The following is a 20218-nucleotide window of genomic DNA, read 5'->3' as shown; positions in this document are numbered from 1 at the left end:
TGTTTATCCATCACTGTTAAAGGAGGAAAAGGGGCAAGGAGCCCTGAAAACTTCCTCCCGTCTCACATTAAAAATTCATTTGTTGCCTCTTGTTTTTCCCAGATGACTATTGACAACTGGATAGCCAGGATTATGGCATTAAACAAGCACGCAAAGGAAACCTAAGAAACTATATTTATTCAGGCTGTTTAAATCTCTGCTTTGTGTTAAGTTTAATATTGATTTAACTCCAACACTTGGGGAAAGTCCTTTTTGATAAGATCCGGTATCCCAATCCTGAGAAAGCGATAACATAACCCAACGGATGTAAGTTGAAGCTAGACAAATTCAGACTGGAAATAAACAAATTTTTAACAGTCAGAATAATTAACCACTAGAATGTTTTACCCAGTATTGTGGTAAATTCTCCACTGCTGAATTTAAAAATCAATATTGGGTTTTTAGTTAAAAGATCTGCTCTAGAAATTAGTTTAGGGAAACTCTGAACAGTGTAATACAGGAGGTCAGACTAGATGATCATAAATGGTCCCATCTGACCATAGAACGTATGGAACCCCTTCAACTGAGAGCTAAAGATACTAGTCCACACTAAATGCCAACGAAAACAAAGACCAGGCATTCCTGGCATTTAAAAGGTTAAAAAACTCAAACCTTTTAAAACTTCCTTCAATCTAAATCTTTATGCAAACACCCATTCTTTTTATATGCAAGTTACCTTTAAACAGGTAAATAAGCAATTATAAAAGATTTACAAACTGATGTACACAATTTTTATCAAACCCCAAAGCATCCAGTTAAAGGAGTTATTCAGTAACTTTAAATGAGACAAGGAATTGCTAAACTAAACCCTGCTGCCCCCTTTAGCACTGGCTAAGCATATGATAGTAACCCACATAATGCATTGCACAGAGACCTTGTAATGCTGAGACCCCAATATGGGGCATGAAAATCTGAGTTCATCCTTCAAGTGGCCGGCAGCTATTTGGTCTTAATTTAACTAACTTTTGTGGTTTAATTCACAAACCCTTTCGCCCATGCTGAGTTTTCAACTGACGAGTGGAGACACTAGCAGGAGAAGGCATGGCTTATTTGGAGCAAACACATGCAAGATTCTACAAACTGGTACATTAGATGCTAGCAATAAATATGTGGAAGTTCCAGGACAAAGAGTAACATAATACAACCCTAAGTAACCCAACCCCCACCAAAACCGTACCACTAACATTCGCTCTCCCAAGGAAACAGAACAAAAACATGTGCACATACACACTCCTTGGTAATTTACTCAGTGCAATGTAGCCTGACAAGCTAATTTTGAGAATATGAGCTATTTCTTGTGGGTCTAATCACGCATCCCTGTTGGAACTGGATGTTCTGCCACAGCATTTACTCTCCTACAAACAAACAAATTTCAGGCTTATCTTATCCACAGGAAAGAATTCCTGGATAGGGTTAGTCTCATAAGCCAAGAATAATTTTTAAGCTCCCAAGACCTTTCCTCAAAGAAATAATGTCTCGCAGAATGTTCTATAATTTAACAACCAGGTTTCTGGGAATACAGTAGGACACAGTCAGCTGAAGAGACATATTTCAGTTTCCTTGAAAAGGTTTTTGAGCAATTTGGGACTTCAGTACCACATTCTGGCTTTAGTTAGAGCACTTTCCCAGATCTGACCTTGAAGCATGGCAATGGGAGCAGCTGGGGGATTCAAGTGAGAAGAAAGGGAGTTGTTGGCAGTTGTAAACATTTGTCAGCCACAGTCTCTGTGCATGTTTCCTTAACGCCATGGTGTCCAATGCCCTAGCCACAAGTGGCTATTTGGCTGTTTGAGTGTGGCTGGTTCACTATAACAGTAGCCACCACAATGGCTATTGCTTCAAAACTGGTTGGACACCACGGCCTTAAAGACATCAACTATAACCCAAAAATTCCGCTTGTTTGGAGTATGTGTTCTTGCAAGCACTTTGTGTACAACTCTCCCTATTCTGTTTCGAATTATGGACATTGATGGAGATACCAGTTGTACATTTGGAAGAGCGCCTTGGTCACTCTGTAGTATGGCATGAGAAATGTAAAGTTCACTTGGGAAGGATGCATAAAAGGACTTCACAGAATGAATGGAAAGAGATGGACACAGCTAAGTAGATGGCTGACTAGAACGGCTTGAAGATTTTAGTGCCTTCCCCCCCAAGATGTTTGCCAATTCCTCTTCCTCTGACACAGAGCTGACCTTGATCAGCTAGCACACTTAAATATGACTTGCCCTACCTTGACAATGCAAAACCCATTTAAAATCCTGTTAGCTAAAGCACATAATAAAACACTACCTACTCTCCTACTCTAGAGATGGCCTATGCTAGTCTCTAAAGCAAATACAGACTTGTTTACAGTACAAAAAGGAAACATTCATACTTGGGGAGCCGAAGCTGAGAGCATTGGGAGTGCTTAGACTTCTGCCTCCAACTCTAGCAGTGAAGGGCATGTCCTCATCTTGAGCTCGGAAATCCTCCTCATTCGGGGGCACCATCAGACAGACATACGTGTGCAGCTGTATGAGAAGGCGATGTTGGAGCATCCATATCACCATTTGTATGAGCTGAGTCTGCAAAGCAAAAGCCAGCATTTTAAATGACCACTCAGAGCACAGTGCCATTCAAAGTAAGTGGGAGACTATGCACAAGACACTAAGGCCCCATGGGGATGTGCACTACAGAAACTCAAATAAAGGCAGGTTCTTTCCTTAGTACTTCGTTCGCCTACTCCAATGCATTTTGCTGCACATCTCAAACACCACCAAGGGGCTAGGCCTCTGAGCTAGGGAGAAACTCTCAGCAGTGTTACTCAACTGTAATTGACTCAGACTCTGACAGATTTGTCTACACATGTTTAGTTCATGGCAAGCTGGGGTTTAAGCGTGTGCTGCACTAACCCACCGTGCAGTAAGGGCTTGACTAGATGCTACATTAGTCTGTAATGGAGGGGTGTAAATTCTAATGCACATTAACATGTTGCTCACTAAGTGTCCTATGTGCACCCGGCTATTGCATGTTAAAGTTTGCTAGTGTGCATTAGTGTAGTCCCATCTCAAACAGTACTACATTAACACGCAAGAGGGAAAGACAAGCCATTTACCAGCACAATGAGTTCAAGTGGTTTTAGTCTAATGGGAGCTCCACTATATGACATGCACATGCCTATGCACTCTTGAGCAAAGATTTTAGTGCCCATGGGTTTGTGTCTATGTATCCTACATCCTCATGCTCCAGTTTGAGAGTATACAGGGAGATGCAGACCTGGGGCTGCTCCAGTTCCTTCTCAAGATGTAGCCCAGATGACACTGCAGCAGAGTGGAAGGAAGGTGAGTGGCAAAGCACCCACAGGGATAAAGTACTCAAGCTACTGTACGGGTAAGTAACTTTCCCTTTTCAAGTTATATCGACTCTAGGTGCTCCACTCCCAAGCAACGAAGAAGCAGGAGCTGAGGAGATGGATCCAGCACAATTCTGAAGACAGCACCAAAGGCCATGTCTGGAAGCAATTAGGATAGCATTCTGTCTGGAGAATGTGCGGTTGTAGGCAAAAGAGATACCCTTTGAAAGGTTTTATTATTTTGAGGTGGAAGGCAAGGGCCCTTTCTCAGATCCAGAGAATGGAGGATAGCCTCTTCCCTTGAGGAATGAACACCTGGGTAAGATATTGGTAGACTTAATAGCTTGATTGATACAGAATTCGGAAGAGACCTGAGGCAAGGAATGAGGATGGAGGCATAAGCCAAATGTTACCTTGTCACAGTAAAAGGTAGCAAAAGGAGGGTTCGCCATGCTCTCCTACCTTCTTTGCTGAGGTTATGGCTAACTAGAATAAAAGTCTTGAAGGACAGACACGGGAGGTTACCTATGAGTTTAAACAGATGGCTCTTTAAAGCACAGAGAACCAGACTGTCAGGGCTGTTCCTCATTCTGGCACTCCCAAGTGCAGAAGGTGGAGGCCCACAAAGACTTTAAATATACCTTGCCTCTACAGGTTCTGCTTACAGAAACTCCACAGAGTCACAGATTTAATGACTTTGGGGGGTAGCTGCCACCCTCAAGTGATTTACCCTAAAAACAGGGGAATACCTGAATTCTCTCCAGAGGGGTACCTCAAGCTCTTTTACCAACAAGAGAAGAGAAAATTAAACTGCAGTCTCTGGTAGCTGACAGCTCAGTCTAGGCAGGCAGGCACGCACACACAGACCCCGTTCCTTCCCAAGACACAAGAATCAAATAATCGCCTTCAAAAAGGTGATTTTTATTAAATAAACAAAAGCTGTACTTGATAAAGCATACTCGACTGCTCGGTGTTACAGAGCAACTAAGTAAAACAAATTAAAACACAGAGGAAATCTCTGGGAACAACTCTTAGGTGGTGAATGGGGGAGAGGAAGCAGATTCACACAGAGCAGTTCAAACCAAACCACAAAAATAAAGGAAAATACCCTGATTGTGACTAGATACACTTTTCCCCTTTATTTACTCATAATCCCTTCCAGGTTCAGTCCGCCTCTATGCCCCAAATTCCTCGGAGGCATGGTAATTCTGCCTGCGTTTAGATCATTCTGCATCTCTCTCAACTCCTGTTTTAACTCTCCCCCACAAAGAAAACAGGCAAGGTATCTTATACAATTCAAATGTCAGTACTCTATCCCCATGGGTTCTTCTGGCTCCTTGCCAACAACTTTGCTAGCTACCTGAGTTTAACCCCTTAGTCACCAGCTGCTGGCCAGCACTCCTCTATCCATCACACAGATGAAAATCCTATGGTGGCATGAAGTCCTTGACATGAGGAAACAGATACAACAAACCCTTAAGGAACCTGAAATGGTAGAGTAAACAAATACCATAAATCTTTCCACTGGTGGAAGAAAGGCTGCAACTGCTGCCTACTGAACCCTGAGTTCAGTGACAACCCTGTATTTTTAAATCTAAATTAATCCACAACATCCATGAGAACCAATTCAGAGGCAGATACAGATCAATGGGTACACCAGACTTGGAAACTCCTTCACTTCTGCAGGCATGCTTTTCTTGTGGCAGCTTTCCTGCTGTTTAGGGGTACAGACAAATTCTGGAGAGCTGCCCAATTCTTTGTGCAAGAACCACCAAGAAGCCAGGCCTTGACGTGCAAAGATGAGTGATTGGGATGGTTTATGGTGCCCAAGTCTGGTGGCAGGAGAACCACGGTAAGAGGAAAACGATGCGAGTTAGTAAGAAGCTGCAAAGCAGAGGCAGGAACCACACTTGTTTCAACCACAATGGTGCTATCAGAATAGCCACAGCCTGCTCTTGCTTCAATTTGTTCAGAGCCGTAAGGATCAAGGGAGAGTAGGCATACACAAAGGTGTGAGACTAAGAGATTAGGAGATACACTTCCAGAAGGCTCCAGGACTGGTAAATATTTTGAAAGATTTGAGTTCCCACTCATGGTCCTGTTGGAAGTGCCTACTCAAGGAATTGGCTGCAGTGCTTTGCAGGCCTGGCAAGTACGCTGCAGAGGTGTGTATGAGATGGGATATGCCCCAGCTCCACAGTTTTAGTTATTCTGTAAATAAGGACTGGGATCTTGCCCAAAAGCAATCATCTACCCTATGCAGCTGCTCTGTGAATGACATAAGCAAAAGAAGTTACTGCTGTCCATATCACCCAACATGTTGGACACCTGCAAGTCTTCCTCTGTCAGTAACTTCACTATTAATGAGTGTTTAAATATGTGAAAGCAGAGTTTGGCATATATTTTAGGATGGGAAGGGGTATAAAAACCTGAACAGAGGGCTAGGGCATTTGTCATTAAGAGTCCATTGTACAGAACAGAGAACCGGATTTTTAAAGGAATTTAAGATACACAGTAGGTACCTAGTGGGATCTACCAAGGTTCCCAATCCATACTGAAGTCAACAGGAGACAAGACCCTAGGAGCGTGTCTGAAAAGCCAACTAGGCACTAAACTTTAAAAATCTGTCCTCGAGGGTTTTAGGCTAGCTGCTTCTCAGGCAATGGGGGAGGGTTAGTCTGAGCCATCTCCCATCTGGCAGGTTCTGCTGACTAGACAGTGAATTCTGCTTTTCTAGCTCCCTAAATTATCTTGATTTTGTTCAAGATCTTTTGCCTTGAGCTATTTTAACCTTACCTGAGCTTTAATTATTGAAATGTTGTTCACTAGCATGTGGTGGTGCACTTAGAGCTTTAGGTTGCCCTAATCCAGCCCCACATCCTAATGCAAACACATCCTTTGTGTTACAGCATCCAAAAAAAGCAGCACAGCACACACACCCTAGCTCAGGGGTGGGCAAAAGGGCCTCTGCAGGTCGGATCCAGTCTGCCAAGTGGGTTGATCCAGCCCACAGAGGCCCTGTCACTCCGGCGCCCACAAGCCAATTAGGACCTGGGGGCGGGGGAGCATGCGAAGCTTCCTCCCACCCTGTGAGGAGCAGCACAGTGCTTTGAAGCTCTGCACGCTGCTCGCAAGGCAGAGGAGACATCACGTGCTCCCCGCCCCTAACCCGATTGGCCTGGGGGCTGGAGGAGAGTGTGAAGTTTCCTCCGCCCTTCCCTCGGCCCTGCGAGCAGCACACAGCACTTCAAAGGACGGGAGCAGGACTAGGGAAGCTTTGCACAAATTTCAGTTGTGTTGATGTACCCCCAGACTTCTCTTGAGTACCCCTAAGGGTTGAGGGGTACTGCCCTGGGCCACTCCAGAGTCCACCCCCCCCTCCGCCTTTGGGGGGGGGTCCCTTATCCTGCCTTCCTAATGCAGGAGCCTGCTCCATCCCTGGGGCAGCTTGTGTTGGCTGTCCAGCTGCTCCCGGGACTTGAACCCACCACCCTGTGCTCTCCAGGTGAACGCAATATCCCCTGGGGGCCACTCCAGAGCTGAGCCCTTTGAAGTGCTGTGTGCTCCTTGCAGGGTGGGGGGAGGCTTTGCACGCTTCCCCTCACCTCCAGCCACAGGCCAATCAGGGCCTGGGGATAAGGGAGCTGCGCAAAGCTTCCTTCAACCTGTCCCGACCCTGCGAGGAGTACGCAGCACTTCAAAGTGCCACACGCTCCTCACAGGATGGGAGGCTTCCCCCGCCAATCAGAGCCTGGGGGCAGGGGATGTGTGAAGCCTCTTCCCACCCTGCCAGGAACACGGGTGCCTAGTGGGAAGGAATGGCAAAGGGGCTCTCCCACCCCCAGACCAATTATGGTCAGGGGGTGGGGAAGCCTAGAAGCATTCTGGATCCACCCCCTTCTGGATTAGGCCCCGCTCTTCCAATTTTTGAAGTGGCCCCGCCAAAAATTATTGCCCACCCCTGCCCTCGCTGATGCCAAAAGCAGCAGACACAGAATGTGCAAGAGCTGTTTGTAGGCTTGGGGCAGACCTGTTTTCAGAGCGAGAATGGAGAATGCATCATCTTCCTGGTTGAATTTCACATGAACAGTCTTTTTATTTCACAAAATTCACAAAACACTGCAGGTCCCCAAGTATTAACCAGTAGGTTTTGAAAACATTGATATACTGACAAAAGCTGCTCATGGACTTCATAGCAACCAGCAGTGTTTTGGTGAGAGAAACACAGGCAGAATGAGCTCAGATCCTCTGAAGGAAACAAAATCACCTGCATTAATCATTATAGTAAATGGGCCAAACCCTAGTAAAAGCCTTTATATGACATTTTTCGGCCCACACAATTCTCATTTTTCTAAAAGCTGAGCAAACTTCAGTCTAGCTCTACCTTCCTGGCCTTATCTTCTACCAGACTTCAAAGCACGTATGTGTCTCTTTGGGAATTCCCTGCCTCTTGGGGCTTCTGGATATATAATTTGGGAAACTCCCTCAAACACTTCTTTGTAAGAAAATCTGTTTTGTTTGTATTATATAATAATCTACTCAGAGAACAGTGAGACAGAGCTGAAAGGTATACAAACATGCATTGTGGATTTATAGATCAATTTTGCCAACTGAAACAAACCTAATAAAATTTAAAAAATCACTTAATTATGCTAAGATGCTAGTGAGCTCTTCAGAGTTGTGCAGAATAAAGAGGTACAATTATAAAACTGTAATCATAAATTTAGATTATCACCCTAAATTCCAACCAGTTTGTGAATATGCTAAAGTTCACCAGTCAGCTAATTTCATAACCTTCCTAGAGCTTTAATTGCCCCTTCATCTCAAGAGAAGTCCTCCCCTGCAGAATGCTGAATTCAACGGAAAACAATCTAGCCCAAAGAACTTGTGCAGGTACAGGATGGTTCAAACCCGCCCCATTGCCTGTAAAGCTGTGAGCACACCGGGCTCCACAACCAATTTGAAAAACCATTCCCCAGAATTAAGGGGCCCCTTCATAAAACCACTGGATAACAGACATGGACATTAACAGCAATGCCATTATAAAGGTAGTTTCTCACTTACAGTTGCATTAATAAGTGCATTTAACACATCTATTTAAAAAAAATTGCCAAAACGTAGCCAGCTTATCTTATTTTATTAATAAAGCTGCCACCCCAAATGCATTTTAGTTGCAGGAAGTGTTATGCAGCTAGATGGTCCATAGACATGGACAGACCCACAAATACTTCTGTTTTCCAGATTCCATGCACCTATCACCTATGCATCTAGGTGCATTTGACACTTTTGCACAGGCAGGATCAATCTTGGCAAGAACACACCAGCATACATTTCCAAACCACGAGACAAATTCTGCACACAAATCCAGACACAACTCCCAATCACCATTAATGTTTAAATATCTGAAAGCAGAGTTTGGCACATATTCACAATGTTCCAAACTAATGAAGTGAAAGTTATTTCCTATTCCTTTTACGCCATCCAAACCATCTGAAACACGACTGCTAAACTCATCTTCCCTCTGCCCCTCCTATCAGGCACTTACGGTGGGAATTACTAAGCTGTGTGGGTACTTTCAGACATCAGCAAGACTTCTCAGACTCTTGAGCATCACAGGTCAGTGCCTGCACCCTCTCATCACAACACAGTTCACCTGACTTTGGACAGAAAAAGCAACCTTGTTTCAGACCTGCCCAAAGCAGCCCCTTTTGGTATCTCTACACTGCAATGTAGGCCTTGTGGTAGGTCTGCTCCAGCTGACCTGGGCTCAGGCCAAAGGGGATGTTCAACTATGGTTTAGACCAGGCATGTCCAAAGTCCGGCCCGGGGGCCAAATGCGGCCCGCGGTCGGATTTAATATGGCCCCCCGCTTCTCCCGGCTCCCCGGTGCTTTTTTTAACTGGCGCGCTCAGCGTGCCGCTTCGGGCCGCCGCCGCCGCCGCCCCAAACCCTGCCCCTGCACTCCGCTTTGGGGCTGAGAGTGCAGGGACAGCCCCCGCTTCCTCCCCCTCTCCTGGCTCCCCGGCGCTCCTCTGACTGGCGCCGCCGTCCATGGCGGCCACTGCGGTCCTAAAGTCCTCCATGTAGGGCACGTCCGCAGCCCCGCTCCCCGCTTGGCTACGGGTTCGCCCTGCCCTCGGGCCGCCGTGAGGCCAGTGTGCCCTGCGCTCTCCGCCCACCTCTGACCCTGCAAGCCCTCTACCTTGGGGCTGAGAGTACAGGGACGGACTCCGCAGCTGCTGAGATCAGGGACGGACTCCGCAGCTGCTCAAGCTCAGTATCTGTGATTGGCCCTGCTCACTGTCAGCTTCCTGGCGGGCTCAGGCACGTGGAGCTGCGAACATTAGAGACTTCGCCACAAACGGGCTCAGGCACGTGGAGCTCATCATTAGAGACTTCGCCACAAGGCACAAAGGCAAGAGAATTCTTGTTGGGCAGTGTATTAGTGCAGTGTATTACTTGGGCAGTGTATTAAACCTCTGGCACTGCGCTCACATGATCCCTTCCCCTTCTGGTCAATTTAAAAAAATGGCGACTGTAAATAAGAGAAGGAAAGTTGACAGTGAGGGCCGCCGCTTCCAGGACAGGTGGAAAGTGGAATATTTCTTCACTGAAATAGAGAATCACTGTGTTTGTCTGATATGCCAAGAGACTGTGGCTGTTTATAAGGAATTTAATGTCAAGAGACACTACCAGTCGAGACATAGCACATACGACAAGCTTACAGGGCACAACCGCAGTGAAAAGTTGAAGCAACTTGAAGCTGTTTTAATGTCACAACAGAAATTTTTCATAAGAGCCCGTTAGTCAAATGAAAATGCCACAAGGGCGAGCTATGAGGTGGCAACGTTAATTGCTAAAAATTGCAAATCTTTTGCTGAGGGTGACTTTATCAAAGAATGCGTTATGAAAATGGTTGAGAATATCTGTCCCGAGAAGAAGCAAGAGTTTGCCAACATTTGCCTGGCTCGTAACACTATAGCACGGAGAATTGAAGAGATTTCATCAGATATTAAGAGACAGTTGACATCCAAAGGAGTGGATTTTGACTTCTTTTCAATAGCCTGTGACGAAAGCACGAACCTATCTGACACAACTCAGTTGCTGATTTTTATGAGAGGGGTGGACGATGAAATGAATGTGACTGAAGAGCTACTTGACCTCCAGAGCCTTACGGACCAAACAAGAGGAAAAGATTTATTTGTGTCTTTTAGTTCCGCCATAGATGACATGAAACTGCCTTGGAACAAAGTTACTGGGATTATTACTGATGGGGCACCTGCCATGGTTGGTGAACGAAGTGGATTATCAACCCTAATCTGTAACAAGGTGATCGAAGAAGGAGGCAAAGCTATTAAACTCCATTGTATCATTCATCAACAAGTTCTCTGTGCTAAATATCTCAAATATGATCATGTTATGAAACCGGTGCTAAAGACTATTAATTTTATTCGCTCTAAAGCCCTGTGCCACCGCCAGTTTAAACAGTTTCTACTGGACATCCAGGCTGAATACGAAGATGGTTTATATTACAACTATGTAAGATGGCTCAGTCGGGGGTCTGCACTGCAGCATTTCTACTCTCTCAGAAAGGAAATCGGAGAATTCTTGGAAACAAAGGGACAACCAATGCGAGAACTATCTGATCCTATTTGGCTGGCTGATTTGGGGTTTCTCGTTGACATAACAAAGCATCTGAATGTACTGAACACGAGTCTTCAGGGGAAAGATGCAGCAGTGAACCAGCTTTATTCACACCTCAAAGCCTTTGGGACAAAGCTGAAACTTTTCATAAGGCAGTTGTCACAAACACAGCCCAATACCATACATTTTTCAGTGTTGCAGGAAATAATGAACAGTTTTCCACAGGACAATATCAGTGCGCAAACGAGCAGGTATGCAGCAGACATTGCATCTCTGGCTGGGGAGTTTAAACGGCGCTTTCAGGACTTTGCAGCTATTGAAAAGGAGATCAGCCTTTTCTCCTCTCCATTCTCTGTTGACCCCGAGGATGCTCCAGATCAGCTGCAGCTCGAGCTCATTGAGCTGCATTGCGACAGCGAGTTACGCAGTCATCACCAACAGCTCTCTCTTGTGAACTTTTACCGCCAACTGGATAAGAGCCGGTTTCAAGAGATTCAAACATTGGCTAAGAAAATGCTGAGCTTGTTTGGCTCAACATATATGTGTGAGAAGACATTCTCTGCTATGAACTTTAACAAGAACCGCGTGAGGACAAGACTAAGTGACTCTCACCTGCGTGACATTTTGCGCATCAAAACCACTGCCTTTGAACCAGACCTAGCCTATGTACTGCAGTCCAGATCTCAGTTTCACCCTTCACATTAGTGTAGGCAAGTTTTTTTTTCAATTGAGATGAATACATTGTAAAATCTCAGTTAATGTCAGTTGGTCTAAATCAGTTATAAATATATTTGGACACAACATGTATAGTTGGTGTTATGTCGTTTGCCATTTGCAATAAACTTTGCATAAAATAGTTAATTTGCATTTAATTTTAATGGTTCAAAGAATGTCAGGCAAAATGGTCGGCCCTCACGCATGTTCACTTCATCAAATCTGGCCCTCTTTGAAAAAAGTTTGGACACCCCTGGTTTAGACGTTCAGGATTGGACTGGATCCCAGGCTGTAGGACCCTGCAAGGAGGATCTCTGAACCCAGGCTGTAGCTCAAACCCAAACATCTACGCCACAATTAAACAGTCCCTTAGCCCCAGCCCTCCAAGTGGAGTCAGCTGGTGCAGGCCAGCCATGAGTGTCTAATGGCAGTACAGAGACATATCTTTTGCCTCTAGGTATGCTATGTAGCTCCTTGTCCTCTGGGGGATCAGTGGGGGGCCCTTATTTTCAAAGGGGAATATGAACCTTTTCCAGGCAGGTGTCACAAACCGGATCCTCTTCCTGGCAGAGTGGAGGGAGGTTTTGTGCTGCCCCAATGGCAGATTTAGCCTTCACCTAACATGTTATTTCTATTCCTCCATAAACTCCTAATGCAGGACCAGGATTGACAGCTCAAGCAGTTTCATGGGGCAGGACTGTTTCTCTCCATGCAGGCTTTTGGAGTCATTCTTGCCAGGCTGGTTGTGGGGAGGTATGTAACCCCAAACACACACCTGTCCTGGAAACCTTTTATTCTGGTCTTGGAAGTATTCTGGGGAATTCTGTTTAAAGAGAACAAAACCTCTAAACCTCAATTGCCCATGTGTCACATCACAGCCAGGCACGTATCCACTCTCTGCCTCATTTAGTAATGGGATACCAACCAATATTTTACAAGAGCCAACATTAAAGTACTACTGGACCGGAGCAATTGTTGTGGCATCTTTAATGATCTTGCCTAACCGCCAACAGTGCCACCAAAAGTGCCTCCTCTTTTTGTTGAAGGTGGAGGATATTGCTCACAGAAAGTTGTTGTATTTCAGCAGGCAGGGACCAGATGTTCTTAGGTTTGGACATCATCCAGCCCACTGTGGACATAACTACAACATAAATAAGCAGCCACTTGAGACAATGAATCTAAACATTCTATAGCCAATGCCTTCCCCCCTCCTGGGTAACAATTTGTTGGCTCTACTGACTCTAAAAGTAGTAGCTTCCTTAGGGGATCTTAATGCAAACTTAATGCATTTCTTTTTCTGAGATATTGGACACATTTCAGGTCACTCTTTCAGGAGGGATATCATCGGTCAATCATTAAACAGCTCTAAGAAGTTGCATTTCAGTGGGGAATACAGAAGCTACCATGACATTTGGCCACCTTTCAAGTCATATCTGAAGGAGACTTCAGCCTCCCTTTCAAGACAGGAAAACAGGATTATTGAACTTATAGGAATCAGCATTACAGACTAAATACAAACACTCTTCAGTGTGTGATCTGAACCCTGATGCATCATGCCATCCCTGCAGCCTTGTTACGTTTCTCCTGCATTATCCGCCATACAGAGTTACGCTCAGATTTACACCAATACTTACACAGCAGAGCAAATGTGACCCGGCTAAGATATGCCAACTATGAAGCGAGGCAGAGGAAAACCAAGACGAAAGGATTAAGTTTAATAATGTTTAGAACCAATGAAAAACGCCAAAATTGTACCAGGAGCATAAATACAGAACATTATGAAAGGCTTACTGTGTATACTAATAAACTAAAGCTACCAACTCAATCTTAGTGAGCATCTAGTACCAAATGTGTTAAGAAAAAAAAGAGACTGTTCCACAATATACTAAAAAAAAAAATTTTTTTTAAAATCCATAATGGTCCTGTACACTTCAGAGAATAATCAATTTTTGCTTTCTTTGGCTCTAAGTCCAGTTCCACTCTTGCTGCCCTCTTTCCTCCAGTCTGAAGTGTTCCTCGGATTTGATGTTCCTGTGGCTGTACTGCTTTTCATTGTGTATATCCACGAGTGGGGCTTCCTTACTCATCCATTAGACAATTTTGAACTTTATTCCGTCAACAGATGTTCCAACAATCATGCTCACCATTCATACATTTTAGGTCCTACATGCTTCTCATTTACTACTTCCAGGATCCATTTTCATCTTATGCAGCTTTTTGATCATTTCCCTTTTTTCACCAATTATATTTCCTTTCAGTTCTTTTCCTTGATACTCACTCTCTGGAAAGTTCGTACATTCCTTCTCTCCTCCCCCCTCCCCGCCAATACATACACTCCCCTTCTCTAACAGCATCTGGTCACAAACCCAGATCTAAATTTTGTGCTTGTCCTCACCTGAAACCTTTCCTATTTTCTTTTCCCTCCTCCTTTTCTTTTCTCACTCCCCTACTTTTATTCTCCTGCTCTTTTATCACTTCACTTCCTACCCAGCCTCCAATTTAGCCTCTACCTCAGCATCTCAATCTTTCTCCTCTAACAGTATTTTTTTTCCAGCTGCCCCATTGGGTGGATTCCAAGTCCCCTACCTTTTCCCTTCTTTGGCCATCTCTCTCTCTCCCAGGACAGCATTCTTTGCAGCTGCATCACATCTGCAGCGGATACCAGTGCCAGGGAGAAGATTACCACAGAAGCAGTTTCAGAAATTAGGACTGGTTGGAATTCTGGTACTGGGCAGACGGTTCATTTGAACATGGCCACTGTGAACTTCCTGCTTCAGTCTCCATCACATGAACATCATCTTGCTTTCAAGAGGAAATGGACACTCCAGAAAGAGTGGTCTCAGAGGTGCATTCCTCCCTACTATTTTTCCTGATTTAGAAACTCATTGCTTTGTTCTACCATGGGAGTTTCTTCCTCTTCGCATCTGGTCTCAAAATCTTCCTAACTAGATGGCCTCTTCCCTGATGCCAGAAAGGGCTTGGATAGCTGAGAGGCAATGGCATGCTTAGCAATGGGGGACTGCTCATAAACATTAGCTCTCTACAGCACCAGCTGTTGACTATGTGACACTCCTTGCCAGAAGACATGAAGGCCAAGAATATAACATGGTTCAAAAAAACCCATGCCCCCTAAATAAGTTCATGGAGAACAGTTCCATCAACGGCTATTAACCAGGATGGACAGGGATAGTGTCCCTAACCTCTGTTTGCCAAAACCTGGGAACAGGCAATATGGGATGGATCACTTGGTGATCACTTCTGCTCATTTCTCCTGGGGCTCCTGGTATTGGCCACTGTCAGAAGACAAGATACTGGGCTAGATGGGCCTCTGGTCTGACCCAGTATGACCACTCATGTCCAACCTTCTTTGGCTAAAAAACTGGTGCCCACAGCAAATATGTGAAGGAAACATTTTGCTTGTTTAACCTAGAATTAAATCTAAATGTTAAGTCCATTTTCACGGCCCCTTCATTTCACTCTTCTCCTCCCTCCCCCCCCAATCCCACTGTGCCCCTTCATTTCCACACCCATTCTGCCTTTTTCCAGTCTGTTATGAGAGCTGCAACATTTACATTGTTTCCACTAATACATTTCAACATCCCATTCCCTCTCACCATCCCTACAATGCCATGTCCCATTGCTACTGTAATTCCAGATCCACTCGTGTAGTGTAGTGCTATGTGACACTGTGTATGAAAGAAGCTGACAATACAAGACACCGTGTTCTCACTTGTCAACAAACACAAAAGACATTTTGGTTCTGAAAAACAAAGACTTTATGCATCACCCCATCTGGAGACGCAATACAGAATGCTGCCCACTGAACTCCACAAGGGCAAGACCAACTCCTTCAATGTTATTTGCCTTCCTGAAAACAGAGAACATTTGTAAAATTTATTCTTTACCACACTGATATTTAAAACCCTGTTCCCTGAGATCAGATCCCCAGAGCTGAGAATAGTTAGGGGCTGGGGAAAAGTATATCCAATCCTGGTTTAGCCATGAGTTTTCCGGTTTCAATTAAACTATAGCTACTGGAGCTCATTTTCTCTCCTTACTCCAGTCTGGGATTAGCCTAAAATTTAACCTGACAAACGCTCTTGAGGATTACATTTGAAAAAAAATAGAATAGCTACTGGGAAACTTCAGGTTCAAAAGTGAAGGAAAGAGGATAGCACATAGTACACCCTTGCTATAAACTCCCTTCATTAAACCTTTGGCTACTATAAACCCAGTTCTTGTATCTCAATTACAGTACAGTACTAGAACATTTAAAAAAAAGGAATGTTGCACATGCATGCACAATTTTTATCCAGCTCCTGTGCTCCACCACATGGGGTTGGCAGCTCTCTTGAGTTTCATTGTCCTTTCAATATAATCCCTGGCTATAGTGAACAAAAGACTTGGATCCCAACAGGTTCATTAGAGTGAGGGAGTACTGCATTTATACTGGCAAATATAAATGGTTGTTGTCCAATTATGAGAGTCACTATACTAGGTCAAAAAATAAAACTACCATTAAAACACTTCCGTATTTTAACCCATCAGATACTTCAGATCTCTGTAAATCATTGTAAGTCAAATCAATGCTTTACTCTAGAATGGATCAATATTCCAATTATCAGGTGACAGGCTACATTTTGGACCTTTACTTCCAGTTGACTGAACAGCACTCATCCAATTTTCTTTTTAAAGTCTTGCAAGCACTATTTTTAAATCCAGCACACATCAAACATGCATTTTGTATCTGCTACAACTGACTACATCCACATCTAAATGGAACTTCCACTCCCTCTCAACAAAAGCTGCCCTTGATTCATCACATAATGGCTTCCAGATGCATTGTAGATCTGACTGAAGCCTATTTGTGCTTTGCTCTCAAACACATCCAGCCCCCTCCAATTCCTATTCCCTCACATGCACATTTTCCACTGCAGCATTGTACAATATATAATTAATTCAGTTCATCTGCAAAATGGAGGCTTCACCTAGCAACCACTTTATTTAAAAAACACAATAAAAATTAAAAGCATCTTTTGTTCAGTGAGAAACAACTAACCACCCCCAGTTACACTCAGCTCCTTCACAGCCAAGCTAGTCTCTTAGAAAAACCAAGTAACTAAGAAGAATGGAAATGTGATTTATTAAAAATACATATACAGTGGAGGCGGCCAATGACAACATGTTCCATACGGAAGGCTTTTCCGCAGGCAGTTGGTGAAAATACACTCCCGCCTGCCTGGAAATGGGGAGGAGTCTCACCCAAAGATTTGTTATTCTAGGGGTTTCTATTTTTGGAGGGGGTACACCTCACTCTGAAACAGCTGGTTCAGACACTGAAGCAGAGCCACTGATGGGGGGACAAAGCGGATGAGTGCCCCAGGACCCAGCAGTTTAAAAGGGCTGGGGGTTCCAGGTTGCCAGCAATAACAGCCAGGACCCCACATGATCTAAACAGCACTTAAGGCTGTCTAGGGGAGGCTAGTCCCTAACACTGCCCCTTCTTTCCAAGGCCCCGCGCCCCTTCCAGCACCCCAGAGATAAGCCCCTATCCAAGCACTGCTGTGAAGTTTGGGGACCCCACACTACACTTCCTTCAGTTTGGAAACAGCCAGATATAGGGAGTAAAGATATTAGAGAGCAATAGCCCCCATTGAGAAGCACATTTAAGTACTGATTGCAGCAAGAGCCAGTTTTCATATGATTGGAACATAAATACTGTGTGTGAATACACGGATGAAATGGTGGTGGAGGGAGGAGGGATTTAAGTTTATTAGGAACTGGGGAACATTTTGGGAAAGAAGGAGTTTATACAGAAAGGGTAAGTTTAACCGAAACCAAAACAGAACCAGATTACTGGCATGTAAAATTAAAATCCTAGATTGAGGTACAGGTTAAACCTCCTAAATCCGGACCAGAGAGCTCTGGCACTAGGAGTGAGCGCCAGTTGGGAGCCCAATGATGGGGGGAGCCCACCAGCAGGCTCAGTAGTGGCCAGGGACTCCATTCCTGGGGAGCCCCAGCCACACGGGGCATCAGCGAGGCTGCCGTCAGCTGGCGACCACCATCCCCGGGAGGCCCAGCAACTGGCAAGCACCAATCTCTGGGAACACCGGCCAGGTGGGGCAGAAGCAGGGTCATGGTGGCTGGGGAGCTCCGTCCCCAAGCCCAGCAGCAGCAGGCTACATTCCAGTGGCTGTGGGGCTGGAGTGGAGCCAGCCACAGGAAGGAACAGCAGGCTGGGAGATTGCCGGATACAGGGAGGTCCTCTGTTATCAAATTGCCTCATTCGTGAGAGGTTAGGTCCCAAGGATGTCAGACCAGGGAAGTCCAACTGGTATTAGCAGAGGCAGTTCTGGAAAAAATTGATACATTAACCAGTAATAAGTCACCAGGGTGAGATGGTCCTGAGCCAAGTGTTCTGAAGGAACTCAAATATGAAACTGCAGAACTGCTAACTGTGGTATTTAACTATTGTACACACAGTAAGACACAAATCTGAAGACCCAGATACTGTTACAAGAGCACTTATGTTGAATACATGCTGAAGTTTCTTGGATTAGCCTTTAAACTCTTTTAGCATCATTCAAAGACCCGTAAATAAATACACAGGACAGTTTGCTTTTCAATTCAAATTGCAAGTCTAAAGCAGCTGGAATACATAAAAATAGCTCTGCCTTTTTGTTTGAGAGGTACATTCTATGTATATGTGTTAGATGACAAATTCATGAATATCAAGACAGTTTTCTATAGAGCAAACAGAAATTTTCATAGTCTCCAAAGCCAGAAGGAATCAGTATGATCAGCTAGAGGCCCAATGGTTCTTAAACAGTGGGTCAGGACCCTGAAGTGAGTTGTGAATGACCCTGTTTTAATGGGGTCACCAGGGCTGGCATTAGACTTGTTGAGGCCTTGCTTTAGCCTCCTCCTGCCCCAGCCAAGTCAGAGGAGCTTGAGCATGCTTAGACTTTGGTGCCCCTTCCTGGGGACAAGCATTAATTTTTGTTATCAGAAGGAGGTTGTGGTGCAATGAAGTTTGAGAACCCCCGACTAGTCTATCTTTCTGTATAACAGGTCACAGGTGTTCCCCTACATTACATCTGTTTGAACTAGAAGACTTTTTTTATATCCAAGTGTGATTTTCAATTTTCCCCTGCTATCCGACTCAAGGCATTGTATGATATGCAAAGGAGTATACTCAGAGATTTTATTTAGCAACACATTTTTCAATACAGACCACTTCTGTCTAAGGACTTTTATCATGTGCATACAAAATAATTCGAATGGGTGACTAGGAAGCCCAGTAACAAAGATTTTTGAACCTACAAAAGCTCTGAAAGCTCATAGTTGGACATTCTTATCCTCATGCTCACATTAAACAGGTCAATCACAAGCTTTCACATGCTGCCCTGTAACTTACCTCCTGCACTGGCGGAGCTAGTGGATTCTTGAACTCCGATAAGGAAACTGGCAATGAGAACTTTGAAAGCACAGATGGCAAATCATGGCCAGGAAACTGACAGGAAAAATCGTCTGCCAAAGGAGAGTAGCTATGGAAAAGAGAAACAAGAAGAAATTAGTCTTGCACTGATGTCTAACTAGAATTTACATAGACTTACTAGTATTCAATCACTGGATAAGATGTGCAAGTTCACAATAAAAATGTTCTTTTTGTACTAAGTAAATAATAAAGAATTCCATTGTAGTTAAGGACATCTAATATCCTGGTTAAAATAAAAAATTGCTTTGGCAAAAGCTGATACTACGATGAATAAGTTCATTATTTTTTTCAATCAGACTCTTATTAATTGGCTCTATTTTCCCATAACCCATTATTACAAAATTAAAAAAACATTAAAACAGATGCAATTTCTTTTTCTCCTTATCCCTAGCTCTTCTGTAAGGGCAAAACAACATCTAAAGGTTTGTCTACATGGTGGAGTAATGCACACTTCCAGGAGTGTGAATGCTAAAGCACAGTGGCATGTTGGACATTAAATTACTCCATTAGCTGAGACGTATAGATATGCTCTAAAGGATCCCTGCTGCACTCTAAAGTAATTCTGTCTCAAACGGCATTCTGTTTGGCCTCGGAGGATAGGACAAGAAGCAATGGGCTTAAACTGCAGCAAGAGAGATTAAGTTTGGACATTAGGAAAAACTTCCTAACAGTCAGGGTGGTGAAACACTGGAATAAGTTGCCTAGGGAGGTTGTGGAATCCCCGTCACTGGAGATATTTAAGAGCAGGTTAGATAGACATCTATCAGGGATGGTCTAGACTCTAGACCAGCCGTGGCCAACCCGGGGCTCGCGAGCCGCATGCGGCTCCCACCCGCCCCGTTCCTCCGGGTGCAGATCACAAAGACACGCCTCCCGTGGCTCAAAGCCGCGCCTCCAAAAACGTCCCTCTCCTCCTGGCTCCCTGTACTGATCTGGGAAGGGGAGCTGCCTGGCACGGCCATGAAAGCTGCAGAAATAAAGATGGCAGC

At 44.5% G+C, this 20218-nt stretch overlaps 1 protein-coding gene across 10 annotated transcripts in view; it reads right to left on the bottom strand.

Moving 5' to 3' along the window:
- The window catches only part of NPRL3 (NPR3 like, GATOR1 complex subunit), a 96349-nt gene that overhangs the window by 29414 nt on the left and 46717 nt on the right, over positions 1-20218 (bottom strand). For all 10 annotated transcript variants that reach the window (XM_089782236.1, XM_089782235.1, XM_089782233.1 and 7 more), the window contains 2 exons: positions 19149-19278; positions 2414-2603 (listed from right to left, as the gene is read on the bottom strand). In XM_089782236.1, coding sequence (XP_089638362.1) covers positions 2414-2603; positions 19149-19278 — 320 coding nt within the window. The remainder of the gene's footprint in view (positions 1-2413; positions 2604-19148; positions 19279-20218) is intronic.

Source organism: Pelodiscus sinensis, chromosome 15 (assembly GCF_052426305.1).
Source record: "Pelodiscus sinensis isolate ZL-2025 chromosome 15, ASM5242630v1, whole genome shotgun sequence".
In the NCBI taxonomy this organism is placed as follows: domain Eukaryota; kingdom Metazoa; phylum Chordata; order Testudines; family Trionychidae; genus Pelodiscus; species Pelodiscus sinensis.
This window is presented reverse-complemented; position numbering and strand designations above follow the sequence as displayed.